This window comes from Amphichorda felina (assembly GCF_050947745.1).
Source record: "Amphichorda felina strain 45539 chromosome Unknown scaffold_4, whole genome shotgun sequence".
NCBI classification, from domain to species: Eukaryota; Fungi; Ascomycota; class Sordariomycetes; order Hypocreales; family Bionectriaceae; genus Amphichorda; species Amphichorda felina.
In genome coordinates this window covers 554,898-572,177 of record NW_028145046.1, presented here as the reverse complement: position 1 = coordinate 572,177, position 17,280 = coordinate 554,898, and the positions used below count along the sequence as shown (strand labels likewise).

Here is a 17,280-nt window from a genome sequence, read left to right as displayed (position 1 = left end):
AGGCTACATGTTCCTGGATTCGTAGGAGCAAAAGGGCTCAAAAACCTCCGTAATTGGGAAATCCAGAATCCGCTGTGTAAATGCTCGGGACCCGGGGTAGCATTCGGGAATATCAATGGCACCAATTTCATGCACTGCTGGTCCAAGTCTTGGTGTTTACATGCTACCTGTCTCTGGCAAACTCCTGCCTCGAGAGGAAGTGATCAATCGTTCTCGTATAGTACAGGTGCTAACGGGGCGACTATCGACCGTCGACCGGGATGGCCATTACGAGTACGTTCTTCGTACCATGACTCGTAATAACATGATACATGGAATGGCAGAAATGAGTCTACCACCTTCCTGCCAAGCCCGCCTCCTGTCCACCAAGTCCGCTATCGAAAGAAATCCCGCCCAGCCAACGCCAGCTGATGCCCAGCCACGCCCGGTCTTCCATCTTCCGCGACTCGCTGCCAAGCTGACAACTTATTCTACAGTCTCCTAGCCGTCCGGCTCGTCCCTCCCGGCCTGCCTGCGTTAGTCCATCGCCTCCATTCCCTCTAGCGTCGCGGGGCTGGCGGGTAAAAGCGTACTACTACTCCGTACTATCCGTACTATCACTGTTTAAAAGCGTCGCGTCTCCACCCCCTGAAGACGCCTTCAGCTGACAGAATAACCCAGCAGTGTGAAGCAACCAGCCTACCAACATACACATGTACATATTACTGAGAAGGCCTTTTGGGGGAGATTGCTGTGCCCCTATTGTGCGTCAACTACATCACCACCCGATACTACTACCGTATTACCAACAGATGCCGGAAAGGGAATGCACCTGGGCCGTGGGTTCGTGGCTCGGACTCGTATTACTTGCATATTACAACCCAGTCACGGCTTCTCACCTGGCACTAACAAGGTGCTTGGATTGCCTCCCATCGTCAAGGGTGTGTTTGAGCTGTGCAGATAGCCCCCGCTCACCGTCAACACTTCCCATTCCGGAACGTGAACTCGCTACAGATACTAGACCAAGTACCTATGGAGGAGAATCTGCTTCCGAGGCTAGTGCCATATTATTTTGTGCGCCTTTTTCCCCTCAATAATATAGTTGTATTAATTTGTGCATGGTACATGACAGGGGGATGCCACGAGAGCAAATGTGGAACTTCGTATGGATTAAGATTGACAGATGAGCCATCACATAATGAGGACCCGATCGTGGCCGTTTGATGCGTATTCCTAGTGGAGTGTCCGTTGCTTGCAAGTAATTGCAGGGAAGCACTCAGAATGTCCATGAGTGATACAGGAAGCCCAGTGATGCCCCAACATGGGTCTCGTCCCCCAGGTCCCTCCAAACACCATCTTTCCAGGCTAATGTCTGAGCCCCTCGAGGGGTTGCTTTCGTCAGACAACTAAAAGACTACGCAATCATTGGTCAATGGGAACTCCAGCTACCGAGGGACCGTTGGGGTCCTGAGGGGCTGTGACGACGAGTCCCCAAGATCTGTGTGGGCACTACCATCCGTGAAGCACTGGCGACTCCTCCACACCACTGCATCCTGGTGAGGGCATCTAGTCACGAGCTTCAACATCCGTCGTCAGTGTCAGCATGGCCTTTTCTGACACCGTCGGTCTGGTGGTCAAATATGGCCCGGCCATCTTCGTCACCTACGTATGTTCATATTTGACCCACCTCACTCCAGCCCCATAATATGAGGGTTGTCAGGACTCCAGCTCATCATATATGACAGTGGCTTACTGTCTTTGCCTACCGCCTCCTACTCCATCCTCTGAGAAGCTATCCAGGGCCGTTCCTGGCAAAGCTAACTGGGGCCTATGGCGCCTATCATGCCCTCGCCGGCAATATGCACCTGCGTGTTGCCCAGGACTTGAGGAAATATGGTACGCCGAGTTGCAGTGGAAGTATGCTCTACCTGGATAAAGCTAATGGACTATGTCTCGACAGGTCCGGTGATTCGACAAGGCCCCAACAGGCTCGTCTTTAGCTCCGTCAAGGCCCTTCACGGTACTGCAGATGATCTAGCTTTGCCGACTCCATTCTAACGCCGCCCAGACATCTACGACAGCGACCGAATCGTCAAGTCCAAGGTGTATCTCGAGACGCTTGGATATACGGGGACGATCAATGTCTTCTCCGCCATCGAGAAGGATGTGCACCGCCCGCGACGACAGATGGCCGGAGCCGCGCTGACGGACCGCGCCATGCGCAAGTTCGAGCCCACCATGGCCAAGGAGATCGACGTCTTCCTGCGCCAGATCCTGCGCTCGAGCCGCAGCGCCGACCCCGTCGTCGACGCGACGCACCGCTGCCGGCGCCTGGGCATGGACATTGTCGGCGAGCTGGCCTTTGGCTTCCCTCTCCGGACGCAGACGGAGCCCACGAACCGCTTCCTGCAGGAGGGCATCTCGGCGGCCAACGCCCACAACAACGTGCTGATGCAGTTCCCCCGGCTCAACTCACACGTCCTGGCGTACCCGCTGCACGTCCTGACCACGGGCCCGCGCAACGAGGCGTTCGGCTTCATCGAGAAGATGATCACCACGCGGCTCAGCGAGGGCAAGGACGCCCGGGACGACTACTTCTCGCAGATCGTCGACGTCCTGCCCAAGGACACGGACCTGCGCACCAGCGACCTCTGGTCCGAGGCCCTGTTCCTGGTCCCCGCGGGCGGCGACACGACGGGCACGACGCTGACCTCGCTCTTCTTCTACCTCTCGCGCAACCCGCAGGCCTACCGCAGGCTGTGCGACGAGGTCCGCTCGACCTTCTCCAGCGGCAGGGACATCTCCAGCGGGCCCGCGCTGAGCGGCTGCAGGTACCTGCGCGCCTGCATCGACGAGTCCCTGCGCGTGTCGCCCCCCGTGACGGGCACGCTCTGGCGGCAGCAGTCGAGCCACGACGCGGAGCCCCTGTACGTCGACGGGCACCTCGTCCCGCGGGGCACGCACGTCGCCGTCAACATCTACGACATCCACCACAACGCGGCGTACTTCCCCGACCCCTATGCGTACCGGCCCGAGCGGTGGCTCGACGCGGACGAGGAGCGCCGCAGGACCATGGCCGCGGCGTTTGCGCCCTTCTCGCTGGGCTACCGCAGCTGCGCGGGCAAGCCCATGGCGTACATGGAGGTGAGCCTCGTCATCGCCAAGGCCATCTTCTACTTTGACTTCAAGCCGGCGCCGGGCGCGGTGGGACGCGTGGGCGAGGGGAAGCCGGGGGATGAGAATGGGAGGGACAGGCCGGATGAGTTCCAGCTCACGGACAGCTTCACGGCCACGCACCAGGGGCCAAACTTGATTTTCCATCCTCGGGGTGACTATTGGAAGGAACTGGAGTAGCTAGATATTATATAGGCCTAAGAATGCCTCTTGTGTTGCCACGTATCGAGCATTCGTCTGCGCCATTGATGTCTCTTCGCCGCACCTCCTAAGCTAGGCATCGGGGCAAAGAAGGTGAGTGGCGTACATAGACGAACAGTCAAAGTGTTTTCTAATCCGACACAATCAGAGCCCTCAGACCACATTCTTCTCCAGCCACTCCTTCCACTGATCGTGGCCCCAGGAGGACTCAATGCCCTGGACAACGCCATCGTAGACCACCGTGGGCGTGACGTGGACGCCAATGAGCCTGTTCATCTTGGTGATGACCTTGAGGTCGTTGGTCACAGCATTCCCAATATTCAGGGAGTCTTCACCGGCCTTGTCCGGGATGGCCAGCATGCGGTACACCTCATCCGCATCCACGCCGACCTCGCCGGCCAGGGCCGCCAGGCGGCGGTACGTGTCGTTCCTCAGCTCGTTGACGACGCTGACGTCAAAGTAGGCCTTCTGCTCGGCAAACAGGCGGCCGCTGAACTCCCAGAACTTTCCGGGGGCGAGGCGCAGGACGGCCAGGGCGGCTTCGTGGACGAGGGTGGACGAGGGGTGCCAGGGCTGGACCTGCGGGCGGAGGATGAGGGTGAGGGAGGAGGCCCAGGCCGGGTTGGCGCGGATGAGGGGCAGGACGGTCGAGGAGAGGTTGTTGTAGATCTTGGCGCTGAAGGGGCAGACGTAGTCGATGTAGACCTCGAGGGTGTGCGTGGCGGCGGGGACGGAGGGTTCGGTGGATGCGACGGGCGCGGCGAGGCGGTGGGCCAGGCCGGCGAACTTGGGCGGGAGGGCCATGGTGGGGGATGAGCTTAGGTGAGCTGTGATAGCTGTGATGGGCGGTTCGTGAGATGAATCAAAGGTGAAACGTGAGTTGGAGATGGCGAGTTGGAATGTGAGACAGATTGCATGCCTTCCTTCATCAACATGACGTGATGCGCCAACTTGGAATGTTCCGCCCACAGTGGCGGGGCCGCGGGGGAGGGGCAGTGTCTCACAGCATCAGTCCCTTTAAACCCTGATCCCTTGCTTATCAGCCTGTGTCTGTGTAGAAGACAGTCTAGAATCAGGATTTCTCTCTTCTTCCGTCTCCCTGACACTTAGAACGTATTCACTTTGTTCCTTCCAGCGCTGACGGATTTCTGGATCCACAGGCTCGCCATTCTCGCCGTCTTTCTTAGGTGGATCCATTGGAGGCGGTGTTGAATTCAGGAACATGGGAAATTGGATAACCTCCCATGGTACCGTGCATGCATTTTCCCATTCAATGATGGATAGGACGTTATAGTCACCATCAATAATGACGTTGCTATGGGAAAAGTCGGGATGGTGGAGTGGGACGGGGCCATCTTTTAGAGGCAGCCGTCGGGCTATCCGAGCGATCTCCTCGGGAAACCTTTGGATCGATTGCACGATACCATCTACAATGTCTAGCGGTAACATTGATCGAAGTTGTTTCTCTGACGCTATCGGAAACTAAGCATTCCGTGCCCATGCTTCGAGATATTCTGCGGCCGTAGAAAAAGGCCCACCAATGCCTAAAATAGGGTCGATGGCAAATGAACCATCCATCGCTTTCCTATGTGATTGTCCAATCTTGGGGGACCTGATTGAAGCCAAATGTGTCTCCTCTCTTAGCTTTGCAAAGATCATACTCGGGTTTGGAACTCACCTGCATATATGCAAGCTGGCGGGAGAAATGAGGCCTGTGTTGATCCTCAATGTGACCCCGATGGACGTACCATCCACCGAATGAGTCCATCTCAGTATCGCCCGGAATGAATTCCATGAGCATAAAAGCAGCAGCAGGACAAACGGGACAAATAATCTTCGCACTCTACGCATTAAACACTCTCTACGGAATAAGCAACACCCCTATCGCTACGTTGGTAATCGGTATTATTCGTACCAAGTACCAAAGTTTGTATTTGCTTATCAATGGAAGACAGTGTACTAGTGTCAACATGCGAGGAAGATTGCAAAGAAAAAATAGGTTTGGTAGATTGACCGTTTGAAAATACTACCTAGGCCGACGGTATCAGAGTCGTATTCCGTTGCTCTTGGTTCCCAACTCTGGACGAAGGCGTCTCACTCGGCGAAATATGCCCACGTGGTATGGGGATAACCATCAACGGCCAATGAGTATCTACTAGTTGTGCCGCTGCGGGTTGACCTCATTCGCGACTTTGCCCATATGAAGCCGGGAGCAGGTAAGTACTATCAAAACACTACAAGAGCTGCACCAGTCACAGAGCCCAAGTGTGAGGGGCTTCAGCGCTCACTAAGATGTACCGGCAAAGGTGATAAATCATCTACCCCTCCATCTGAGTAAGTGCACACACGTAGGGCATCCATGCGTCCGAGCATAGATGGGAAGGGTCACGAGGCTTGACCAGAGCCCTCTCAAAGTTGCGCTAACAACCTAACTTGCATGTTCAGTTAGTTACTCATAATTCTACTCAGACGGAGGGGGCATACGATTACTGAAGAAAAATTCTATGACTTTACATGTGGCTACTCGTGGACGGCACAGTAAGTAGCTAAGGTACCACTGTGTCCGTGTCTAATATCTGACGTACTCTGGCCATGCTTGGGTGTCCGATGGCTGCTCATGGCAAAGACTATTGGGAGAAAGAAAAGACTCCCTTCACGGATTCGCAATCATCGAACGGCTGCGCAAGGTAGGTGAGTCAAAATTGGAAAATTAGGTCGGGTATCAAACAAAATCAAACAAGGTTGGTCAGTCAAACGAGGTTGTGCATGATTGACCGCAAACACCTAAAAAGAGTATATAGACCTAAATCTTGGCATAATCACGGCAGCAAGGAGTCTTTGTAGGTCCTCACAATAGTATCCTGCGGCACGTCACTTTAGGTAAGTCCTCGTGATACCCCTACGGATAGGGAGACCCAAGTGGCTGGGTTAGGGTTTGGGAGTGAACTGACCATTGGGTGTAATACGACTGGATGAGATACTAGCTGGGTGTAATACGACTGGATAGCGCCTCCGACAATACGCCTGATCGGCACGCCATGTTCGAGTAGTTACCGCTCTGCCGTGGGTGGAAATAGAAACCGGTCAAAAGTTACTCGTACTCCATACGTTACGTATTGAAATGCGTATCGAGAGCTGGATTGAGGGGGCTCGTGACCCATTTCCTCGGCTCCCGGTCACGAATGCACGGGGGACTCCTAAAACTCCCGACTGTGTGACAGCTTTCCACTTCCGGCGCCCGCTCGGCTACTGTCCGAACTTTAATCAACCAGGTGAACGACGGTCACAGAAGACAGATACCAAAGGGAACATAAGGGGTAAACAAAGAGAGAAAAAAATGAAACTGGGATGGCCGTTTTTGGTGAGGAAACGAGGCAGGTTAGGGTAATGGATGGCATTCAGATCTTGGGCATCATGAAGGTGCCATCAAACAAGGTTGGGTTCCAGAAGGTCCAGGCTGTTCGGTACTCCGGACTGTCGTGTGCCTTTGCCTTTGGAGATCGCCCCACGTTTTGAGACATGCTCAGCCACTCAACAGCCAGATCTCATCCCGAGTGGGGCAATCGTAAGCCTCTTTCCCGGTTGGCACCTTCAAAGGAACTTGTTGATGACTCGTCCACGCCTTCCCATCTTCGTGCTGATATCATCTTGGACGACTCCTCTTTTCTTTCCTGGCAACTTCAACTCCAGGAAGACACAGAACCGAAAGGCAGGAAGGAACCCACACACCATGATCTGTCTCTCCAAGGCCGACGAGGGTGCCCTCCGGCACCTGGCTTATAATCAGAGCCCCCATCCGTTAGCCCCCAAACACACGACCCGCCAGGATCTCAATGGCATCGCCAACCTCCGCGAGCACGTTGCCGCCGACCAGGACGATGATGGAGGCGGAGGGATGCTAGGTTCAGCAAACGCAGACGAAAAGTGGCATCACCAAGGTCTCTCGCCTGGGCCCGACCTCTGTCCCTCTGCCGGTGCGGGACGACGGGTCTGCGGTTGGTAATCCTGCCTGTAGTCCCCGACGTAGGCTGACATCTCCCAGGACCGTCCTCGCATCGCATGGCTGAGGCTGGTGGTGATGACCAGCCCTGCCGTTCCCCGGTAGCCTCCCCTGCGTGCTCCTCACGCATCTGGGGCTGGGTTACCTGGACCGCATCTGTCTTCTTCGTTTCCTTTGCCCTCACGGCTGTCATGTCCGTCTTTAACGGATCCAGCCGTGATGCCTCTACGCCCCCTGCCGAACCCCCGAATGCCGTGGATCCCTCGTCCGGACCCCTTATCGTGGACCTCCGCAAGCGATCTTCCTGTACCTCTGGCGGTGTCGCGGGCGCCGTGTACGACACTCCTCTTCACGTCGGCGCGCTCCTCATCGTCTGGTTCGTCTCGACCCTGGCCTGCGCATTTCCTCTCCTGGCCAGCAAGTATCCCGGCCTGCACATTCCTCCGCGCTTCTTCTTCGTGGTCCGTCACTTCGGCACAGGTGTTCTCATTGCCACGGCATTTGTTCACTTGCTGCCCACTGCCTTCATCTCACTGGGAGACCCATGCTTGGGCGACTTTTGGGTCAAGGACTACCCGGCTATGCCCGGTGCCATAGCTCTAGCTGCCATCTTCTTCGTCACGGTTGTGGAGATGATCTTTCACCCCGCTCGACGCTGTACCACTGCCCCGTCGACCCACCAGCCCGATGAGCAGGCTGCCGAGGACCAGGTAACCACCGCGCCTGACAGTACCCGTGTACCTATGCGTAACATGGCCCCTCCACGCGCACGTACCTCTAGTGTTGGGCATGGCCTCAATCGCCTTCCTACTGCCGTTGATGACGACAGGTCGGCCCGTCATGAGCAACCGCTTGAGCTTGAGCTCCAGCCCAAGAGCGACATTGAAGAAGCAGCCATTGAAACAGAAGACACATCATCGAACCCGCCGACAGAGCTAAAGCTCCGAAAAGAGCGTCTGCAATGCGTTCTCTTGGAGCTCGGTATCCTCTTCCACAGTGTCTTTATCGGCATGGCTCTCAGTGTCTCTGTAGGCAGCGAGTTCGTCATCCTGCTTATTGCCATCGTCTTCCATCGTAAGTCTCGTCCCTATACCCTCTGGTCCCTGGCACACTAACACTGTTGAAGAAACTTTTGAGGGACTCGCACTCGGCTCACGCATTTCCATGGTCAAGTGGCCCAAAGCGAACCACCAACCCTGGTTCATGGCGATAGCTTATGGATGCACCACTCCCCTCGGACAGGCTCTCGGCATTGCAACCCACACCCTATACAGCCCGGACTCACAGGTTGGCCTGATCGTCGTCGGCGTCATGAACTCCATCTCAGCGGGACTCCTCACTTTTGCATCCCTTGTCGAGCTCATGTCCGAGGATTTCCTGAGCGACGATAGTTGGATATACCTCCGTGGGCGCAAGCGGGTTGTTGCCTGTGTGCTCGTCTTCTTGGGTGCCTTTGGCATGAGCCTTGTTGGAGCTTGGGCGTAGAGCATGGCTGAGAAACTATCGAATAGGGCCACATATATTACAGGGGTTCTTCAAGGAAACTGGATGACAGATCCATTAAGCACAATGTTTATCCTTCTTTCTGGGCTTAGCAACGAGACCAATCTCACGGTTCTCAGATCTTAAGCTATATTTTGAATAGAAATTTTTGACATCATCATATATACGCTTGTCAACGCTCCACTACCATTTTCTCGATATGTTCTTTTCGGCCCAGGAGAACCAGTACACTCCGTACGGATCCCACAGTGGTGACATTGTGGAAATCCTACGACACCGTATTCTTAGCCACAACACCCCTCGCAAACTCGCCAAACGTCAAATGCTGCGCGATATCCACCTCCTCACCAAGATTGGGCTGCGTAAAGACGGCCAGCGTGTTGCGCGCCACGCTCCCGCCACCGGCGCCGGGGCGCGCCCCGCGCACAAAGTGCGGCACGGCCTTGAACCGCCCCGCCGTGATTCGCTCCAGGGCCTCGCCCGTCTGGAACGCGATGCAGTCGCGCGGGATGCGCACCTGGTACGTCTCGCCGGAGCGCGACTTGATGTACAACCCCGCAGAGGGGTCGGGCGACGAGGCCAGCTCGGCCAGCGGGGGCAGGGAGGCACCCGTCGTGGCGGAGGCGTCTGCGGGCACGGCGGGCGAGGTGGCCTGCTCGTCGATGAACATGGCCGACGTGAGACCCGTCAGGCAGCCGTGGTCGAGGTGCGTCGCGCACCAGTCGTCCTCGTCCTCGCTCTTGCCCGAGGGGTCGGCCTGCTGCGGGTAATAGTGCAGCAGTCGCGCCTTGGTGGTGTTGCTGGTGCTGACGACGTGCTCGAGGTACCCCTGGGGGTACCCCTGGATCTCCTTCTCGGCGAAGCGGTCACATGCGCGGGCGACGAGGACGGCCACGTCGATGATGAGGCTGCAGAGGTTGGTCACGGCGGGCTTGAAACCCGGCAGGACGGTTTCCGATGGCCAGACGTTGGGGGATAGGTACTCGGGGAACGTGGCGGGGGAGAAGTCGGCGGTGGGACGGGCGCACTCAAGTGAGGGGTCGATGTAGAAGGCGCAGTTGGCGTAGTAGGACCCCTTGAAGGTGTCAACCTGGCCGTTCTTGAGGGTCTCCTTGCCGAGGGACCAGCCGGTAAGGTACTTGGCCTCGGCATTCTCGAGGCGGTCTGGTGGTGGTTGTTAGTTTGATAATGCGGTAGTGAGAGGAGGCACGATGGATGAGGAACATACCGAGCTCCTCTTTGGGGAGGTTCCCCAGATAAGAGGCGTATGAGAGGGCGAGATGTCTCAGCTGGGGAAACTCCTTGGGAACATCCTTGACGACGAGGATTCCCAGGGAGTCGGGTCCAAAGGCCTGCTGGAGGGTCTCGAATGAGACGGCGCCTGTTGGTGTAAGTCGACGCACAGTTGTCCTATCAAAGTGCGATATTCCAGCGCATACCATTCTTGAGCTCCTCCAGTGACACTGTCACAGCTTGAGCTTGAGCAACCATATTGAAGATAAGGCCAAATACGACGTCAGTCTGCGGCTCAGAATTCTCCGATGAAGATTATGCAAGAGGGAATTGGCTGCTGAGATTCAGGTTTCAGAGAAGGTAGTAGCAGTAGACTTAGACTTATCAGTCGCTCTTTCCCCAAGGCAAGTTGCGCGGGGGAGGGGTCAAGAATGGGGACCCTGAGCGCTTACATAACTCCCCCAAAAATGGGCCAAATTGGTGCCACTTTCAGTGGAGGTCGCCGCCTCCCGAACTCCGGATTTCAGATCCCAGCTGCCACCTCCGACACCGACGCAAACCGCAGAACCAACCCACCGACCGTCCTTCGCCATGGTCAAGCCGCTCACATTCAAAGGCGACAAGAAGCCCAAGAAGCGCAAGCGCCCCGCCGCCGCCGACGCCGACGACAATGCTGCGGGCGATGGAGGGCCCTCGAAGCAGGTGCAGAGGCTCGCCGCCGACGAGGATGCAGCCGCCAACGACGACAGCTGGGTCTCGGCCGAGTCAACGGGCGACGTCGTCGGGCCCGTCATGATTGTGCTCCCCACGGAGCCGCCATCGGCGCTGGCGTGTGACCAGAACGGCGCCGTGTTCACGCTGCCGATTGAGAACATTGTGGACGGGAACCCGGCGAGCGCGGAGCCGCACGACGTGAGGCAGGTCTGGGTTGCCAACCGCGTTTCGGGCACCGAGAGCTTCCGGTTTAAGGGCCATCACGGACGGTGAGTCCCCCATCAAACGGGTTTTGATGAATCGCCCTTTTTTTTTTTGGTTTGCTAACTCCCCGGGTAGATATCTGTCGTGCGACAAGATCGGCCAGCTGTCTGCCACCTCCGAAGCCGTCTCGCCCCTCGAGTTCTTCAACGTGATCCCCACCGCCGACACGCCCGGCACATTCCAGCTGCAGACGCAGCGCGAGACCTTCATCACCACCCAGCCACCGTCGTCGACGGCCAAGAAGCAGGTGACCGAGGTGCGGGGCGACGCCGAGGACATGTCGTTCGGCACGACGCTGCGGATACGCATGCAGGCGCGGTTCAAGCCGCGCATCCAGGCGTCCAAGGAGGAGCGCGCGCAGGCCAAGATTAGTCGGCGGGAGCTTGAGGAGGCGGCGGGGCGCAAGCTGGATGAGGATGAGGTGAGGATGCTGAAGAGGGCGAGGAGGGAGGGGGATTACCATGAGAGGCTCTTGGAGATCAAGGTCAAGAACAAGCACGACAAGTTCGGTTGAGGCGGCTGACATGGTATGGATATCTTTGGTTGAATAACGGAGCCTTGTCATGGGACCACCGATGTTCATTGCGAGGGACATGGTCTGTTAGCGTTTCGCTCATATCGAGCTATTCGAGGATGAGGTAAGACTCGTCCACACCCCGGAGACCCGGGTCCTTTATATAGAACCCCAGGCCAACTCCCCAGGGCATGCAGCTAGCATGCGAACTCATACGGGTACCTTAGCACCCGGCATCACTGCATAGGCTATGAATCAACATACTTGAATTAAACCCTGACTCTTGTCTAACTGTCCGGACGCCACGCTTTGATCTTACCATCCTCACCTCCCGTAAACACCACGTGCTGGTCGTCAAAGAAGCAGAATGACCGTACAATCTCCCCACCATGTGCTCCCGGCAGGCTAACGCCCGTCCCGCCATCCAGTGTCCACGAGTCTTGTGATTGCGCCAGGAACACCAGCTCGAAATGCTCCTTACTAAAAAGCCGGTCAGCTTCCTCCCGAAGAGAACAAAGTAGTTTAAAAAAAAAAAAAGAAGAAGAAGAAAAACTCACTCTTGCGCCCCCGCGCCGACAATGGCACCGCTACCGTCCACCTTGGGCACCACATCGGCCACGTACTGGCACCCGAGCCCCTTCCGCAGGTCACCAAAGTCGCACAGGGCGTCACCGCTGTCATGGCCGTCAGAGACGTCGTAGAGGGCGAAGCGCTCGTCGTGGCTGAGGGCGCAGACGAGCGAGTCGGCGATGAAGCCCGCGCGGTGGATGGAGGCGCCGAGGTTGAGCGTCTGGACCGTCAGCTCATCCTCGTCGGCGACGGACGTGTCGTGGATGCTGACGAGACCGTCAGTGGAGCCCGAGAGGAGGATCGGGGCCCGGTTTGGGTGGTAGGACAGCGTGGTGATGTCGTCGCTGTGGAGCTCGTGGTGGGCGGCCACGGGGGAGGGCGAGGAGCGGACGTCCCTGGCTGCTGTGTGAGTTCCTCTCCTCATGGTGAAGGGGGCAAGATGGGGGCATGGCGGGCGTACCAGAGGAGGATGGAGGCTTGGTGGTTGTGAAGCTCTGTGCCGACGGCGATGGTCTGTGTCTGGGGATTACAAGCCATGGAGATAATGGGTGCTTCGCTTGCTATCCTCTCTCGTCAGTCTCACTTATACCCCCAAGACACTCGGGAACATGAGATGAGCCCTCACCAGCAAACTTGGCCACCTTTCCCGCCGCCCTCAAATCCCACACCTCTACACTCCCATTCTCACCCGCCGTGCACACGACGCTCTCGCCAAACACTCGTAGTGTCGTCAAGTTGCCATGGTCTGTGGCGAAACTCTGCACGGGGCCGTTGCCCAGCGCTGAAGAAGCAGAGGGGTCAAACACTGAGAGCGCCTGGTCGGACGAGATAGACACAAGGGCGCCTGACGTTGTGCGCGCCAGGTCGAGGACCCAGACGTCCTCGGCGAAGCTGTGCTGATCGGACTGCGCCAGTGAGTACGACATTGTGGCTATTGATGGGGTAGAGCCAGAGTTCAGCGCTCGTTGGACAGAAAGATTTTCGTGAGACGCAACTAGAATGTGAGACCCATCCACAAATTCAGCAACACGATTGATGGGGAACATACGACGGTAGAGTTCACAACATTTATTCCACCAAATGAATACTGTTACTACGCATCGTATTCATTATTAAGTCTTCTATTAATTGTTTTCAATGAAACCCGAACTCATTCTTCCGTCATTGCTGGACTTGATGCCACTTATCGAGCATACTTCAGGGTAGCACACTTTGAGGAAAGCCTGGAAAGTAGAGCATAAATCGTATTAGGTGCGCGAGTCTAAAGTTTTACTCTTCCTCCCAATTAACATGGTATCGTACACGCCGGTTTTGTCTAACGCGAAAGCAGGTGAATGGAGTCGCCCCTCGTTTTGTATACATGTTCCGTGCCCCAAACTCCTGTGCAATGCAGCCAAAATAAAAATAAAAATGGAAAGATTATGAGCCTCTTACAAGTCGCCGTCGGTTCGCTTGTTCGCCGCCCTCTCGTTGACTCCCCTGAATACTCTCTTACCGACCTCGTACGTGCTGATCATGATGGCGCATGACGGCGCCACCTTCAACGTCCGTGGGATCCAGCCTTTCCACAGTCCGGCGATGCCCTCCGTCTTGAAGATGTCCCACAGCAAGCGCGTCATGTGGCGCGACTCGGGCACAGCGGAGCCCACGGGCGCATCACGGTGCACCTGGGTTCTCGTCTTCCCGACGTCAAACGGCATCGTGACGATGGAGGCAAACGCCCCCGATGTGGCTCCGGCCACAAAACTGTCCACAAAAGTGGCCGAGTGGTTTTCATGGCTCTGCGACCGATACCGGGATCTCGACAGAGACCGATCGACTGTGCGGCCTCTGCGCTCATCGCGCATGTCCGTCAGCTTGGAACGGATCACTTCGTATCCCCACCAGTAAAGCCCCGAGAAGGGGACATCCCGCCAGAGGGTCAGAGTCAGACCCCTCCAAAGGGAGGTGTAGCCTTGGGTGTTGACCATTTGCCGGATGCCCCTGAAGGCTTCCACCATGTGGTTCGTTGTTGAGGTGCCCGAGGCAGCTTGCATCCGCGTCCTGACTAGCTCGATAGGGCCCACCGCTGTCGCTGCCAGCACGCGTGCTGCCGACCCTGCGGTCAAGGGGGCGTAGTCGTCGGAGAAGTTGGCGAGCGGGCTCTTCGGGTTGTGCCGTAGCCACTCGTATCCGGTAAAGTAGATAATATTAGCTGGAACGGCCATTACCAATGTCGGAGACAGGCCCCTCCAAAGCGTCGTTACGCCTTCGTTACGGGCAATCTTGCGCATCCCGTCTATCGTCGAGGTGTATGTCCTCTTTTGCACCTCGTGCACGGCGCAGTCCGCCGAGTTGGCGCCTCCGGCTGATGCTTCTAAACCCTCTATCCTGGGCCCGGCGATGCAGTACTCGGCGTTGTTGTTCATGAAGAAGACCTCTCGGCAGCAGGACGTGACGCCGAGTTCGGCGGTCTGAGCGGGAGTAAGGGAATTTGTTGTCATGGCGAGTCGGGAAAAGTCGATACTCGGAGAATGCGGTTTCTGCGATTGGAGTCGGACACGAACAACATCGAGCGGTGTCACTATTAAGGTTCATGTTAGGTCACGTCGGCTTTTTGTGGTAGACCCGGACGGGATGGTGCTTACCCAGTAGGGACGTGAAGAGACTGCCCGTCAGTGCGGATGCCATTCTCTGGGTAGTCGTGATTTCGAATACGTCGCTTCCGCTGGGACCTTCACTGGCGCCGCCGACGGCGATGTCGGCGGACTGCGCGACGGCCATTTTGGCGATGTTTGCGCGTATCGGGTAGTGCCTTTGGCCGGTGGAGCTGTGGATGGCCAAGGCGGTTTCTCTCAATTCATTGTCTATTAGGTCGGGTTGAGGGAATGCCGTTCGGGGTGCAGCATTCGAAAATGCTGTCTCTAAATTGGCGATGCGGCCAGGGTGATTTTGTACGTGGCAAGGTTATGGAGGGGAAGACGAGTCGTGGGCGTCATGACATGAGACGATGAGTCGACCGATTGATAAGGTCCACATGGAAGGCGGCGGCAAACAATGGCCAAAATTTTGCGGGTGCAGCTGCTAAGGCCACCGATTTCCGGATCACCCCAGACTGGTCTTTGATTGGCTGAAGTTTATTGTGGACCTCGGTCTATCCGCATTGCTTCCTCATCACCCGAATTCGATCTTATCGATAACGCTTGCTCAACTCGCCGTTAGACTCACTCTTCTGTCTTACCTCGACTCCACATCCAACCTCACTCATTGATGCTGGATGCGGTGTGGATTCAGCATATCTATATTAACATCAGATAGCTCCCTTATTGTACGTCAAAACGCTGTCAACATGTCTTACGTATAAGAACCTTGAACCTTTGTTATTTTCTATGATAAATACATCAGCTCATCCTGAATATTCGCGAGCTCGCTCCACATCCTCATCTCTCACCATGAACCCAAACGACTCCCGAGTGGAGGATCTCAACTCGGAACTCGAGAACTTCCGCCAGCAATGGCTTTACGATCTTCGATCCAAGAATGAGGCCGCAGGCCATAGCCACCAGCCAGGCGAGTCGTCATCATCGACTCAGCCGACGCACCCGTCCGGTCCATCAGTCTCAACGTCCACCAAGAGGAGGCCCACCCACGCCGACGACGATGATGACTATTTCCAGGGACGCTCTTTTGATGAGCCCCCCGTGCCCGCGGGGCATACGCTCGCGGGACCGGGCAAGCCCGCCCCCAAGAAGCTCGTCTCAGCACTGGATTACTTCGAGGAGGCCATGGAGAGGGAAGCTCAGGGCAACATGGGGGACAGCTTGAAGCTGTACCGGCGAGCCTACAAGGTATTTGAGTCCACATCTTACCGTGATAGTTGACATATGCTGGGACCCTTCTGACGGCGCTCTAGCTTGACAGCGGGGTGGACCGGAGGTACCGAGAGAAGCACTTCCCAGCTGGCTTCCCCAAGCCAGCACCGCCGCCGTCAGCTACCGCCCAACCGCTAGCCTCTAAAGCCCAAGACGACAATCAACCACAACCCCAGTCCATGAGCGAACTCCTAGAGAGTTTCGCGTCCCTCTCCATTGAGCCCATCCCCCCTCCTGTTGAGGGTATGCCCCAGCCCCCCTGCCCCATCGCCGACCTCCCCGACGAAATCCTCGTCCACATCCTCAAGGATGTCGCCGTCCACGACGTCGCCGAGTTCTCCCGCCTATCCCTCGTCTGCCGGCGCCTCGCCTACCTAGTCTCCACCGAGGAGCGCATCTGGCGCCGCATCAGCCTCGGTTCCAAGGTCGGCTTCGCCGCCATGCACCACCACTTCGCCCTCGGGATCGACTGGACGTCGCACGACGACCACATTGAGTGCCTCCCGGACGGCACGCTCGTCTCCGCGCGCGACCTGCGCATCCGCCGCTCCGCCGAGTCGGCCCTCGTCACGCGCTCGCTCGTCCCCGGCGTGTACCCGACGTGGAAGGCCCTGTTCCGCCGCCGGCCGCGCGTGCGATTTAACGGCTGCTACATTTCCACCGTCAACTACGTCCGCAGCGGCCAGATGTCCACCAACCAGGTCACCTGGGGCGGGAGCCCCATCCACATCGTCACCTACTACCGCTACCTGCGCTTCTTCCGCGACGGGTCCGTCATCAGCCTGCTCACCACCTCGGAGCCCTCCGAGGTCGTCCACCACCTCACCAAGAAGGAGCTTCTCGCGTACCGCGGGGAGCGCGACCGGCACCACTCCTCTGTGGGCCATTCGGTTCTTCCATTGCCTGCTATGCAGGCTGCCCTGAAAGGCCGGTGGCGCCTCTCCTCAACCCTCGACCTCCCTGAGGAGGCCGATGGGATGATACCCGGCCAGCAGCCACAGGAGGGCGATGTGTACATCGAGACGGAGGGGGTGGGTGAAAAATACATGTACCGCATGGACTTGTCGATGCGCAGCGCCGGAAAGGGCGCGCGAAACAACAAGCTTGTATGGCGGGGCTTTTACAGCTACAACAAGTTGACCGATGACTGGGGCGAGTTCATGCTAAAGAATGACAAGCCCTTCTTTTTCAGCCGGGTCAAGAGCTATGGTTTTGGGGAGTAGACACGTGCGTTAGGCATGCATATGGCACCCATAGGAAGAGACCAAAATCTCATG

The 17,280-nt window shown here is 57.0% G+C and overlaps 8 protein-coding genes across 8 annotated transcripts; 4 read left to right on the top strand and 4 right to left on the bottom strand.

Annotated features, from left to right (window-relative positions):
- Positions 1-1,582: 1,582 nt before the first annotated feature.
- On the top strand, positions 1,583-3,333 carry ACO1O0_003928 (uncharacterized protein; the record flags this gene model as incomplete). The annotated part of the gene is made up of 4 exons (XM_083193371.1): positions 1,583-1,645; positions 1,725-1,875; positions 1,940-1,999; positions 2,048-3,333. 4 exons carry the CDS (start codon positions 1,583-1,585, stop codon positions 3,331-3,333), a joined length of 1,560 nt encoding a protein of 519 aa, XP_083050319.1.
- A 174-nt stretch (positions 3,334-3,507) lies between these two features.
- Positions 3,508-4,158, bottom strand: ACO1O0_003927 (thioredoxin-like protein; the record flags this gene model as incomplete). Its single annotated transcript, XM_083193370.1, has 1 exon — positions 3,508-4,158. One exon carries the CDS (start codon positions 4,156-4,158, stop codon positions 3,508-3,510), a length of 651 nt encoding a protein of 216 aa, XP_083050318.1.
- Positions 4,159-7,084: 2,926 nt separating this feature from the next.
- Positions 7,085-8,839, top strand: ACO1O0_003926 (ZIP zinc transporter-domain-containing protein; the record flags this gene model as incomplete). Its single annotated transcript, XM_083193369.1, has 3 exons — positions 7,085-7,349; positions 7,397-8,428; positions 8,481-8,839. 3 exons carry the CDS (start codon positions 7,085-7,087, stop codon positions 8,837-8,839), a joined length of 1,656 nt encoding a protein of 551 aa, XP_083050317.1.
- Positions 8,840-9,125: 286 nt separating this feature from the next.
- On the bottom strand, positions 9,126-10,348 carry ACO1O0_003925 (uncharacterized protein; the record flags this gene model as incomplete). The annotated part of the gene is made up of 3 exons (XM_083193368.1): positions 9,126-10,021; positions 10,086-10,238; positions 10,297-10,348. The coding sequence occupies 3 exons, from the start codon at positions 10,346-10,348 to the stop codon at positions 9,126-9,128; spliced, it is 1,101 nt and encodes a 366-aa protein (XP_083050316.1).
- A 333-nt stretch (positions 10,349-10,681) lies between these two features.
- Positions 10,682-11,582, top strand: ACO1O0_003924 (FRG1-like family-domain-containing protein; the record flags this gene model as incomplete). Its single annotated transcript, XM_083193367.1, has 2 exons — positions 10,682-11,073; positions 11,144-11,582. The coding sequence occupies 2 exons, from the start codon at positions 10,682-10,684 to the stop codon at positions 11,580-11,582; spliced, it is 831 nt and encodes a 276-aa protein (XP_083050315.1).
- A 287-nt stretch (positions 11,583-11,869) lies between these two features.
- Positions 11,870-13,078, bottom strand: ACO1O0_003923 (WD40-repeat-containing domain protein; the record flags this gene model as incomplete). The annotated part of the gene is made up of 3 exons (XM_083193366.1): positions 11,870-12,062; positions 12,140-12,551; positions 12,778-13,078. 3 exons carry the CDS (start codon positions 13,076-13,078, stop codon positions 11,870-11,872), a joined length of 906 nt encoding a protein of 301 aa, XP_083050314.1.
- A 504-nt stretch (positions 13,079-13,582) lies between these two features.
- MTM1 (mitochondrial carrier domain-containing protein) lies at positions 13,583-14,915 on the bottom strand (the record flags this gene model as incomplete). Its single annotated transcript, XM_083193365.1, has 2 exons — positions 13,583-14,715; positions 14,780-14,915. The coding sequence occupies 2 exons, from the start codon at positions 14,913-14,915 to the stop codon at positions 13,583-13,585; spliced, it is 1,269 nt and encodes a 422-aa protein (XP_083050313.1).
- Positions 14,916-15,583: 668 nt separating this feature from the next.
- On the top strand, positions 15,584-17,226 carry ACO1O0_003921 (SCF ubiquitin ligase complex subunit HRT3; the record flags this gene model as incomplete). The annotated part of the gene is made up of 2 exons (XM_083193364.1): positions 15,584-15,979; positions 16,045-17,226. 2 exons carry the CDS (start codon positions 15,584-15,586, stop codon positions 17,224-17,226), a joined length of 1,578 nt encoding a protein of 525 aa, XP_083050312.1.
- Between the last annotated feature and the right edge of the window lie 54 nt (positions 17,227-17,280).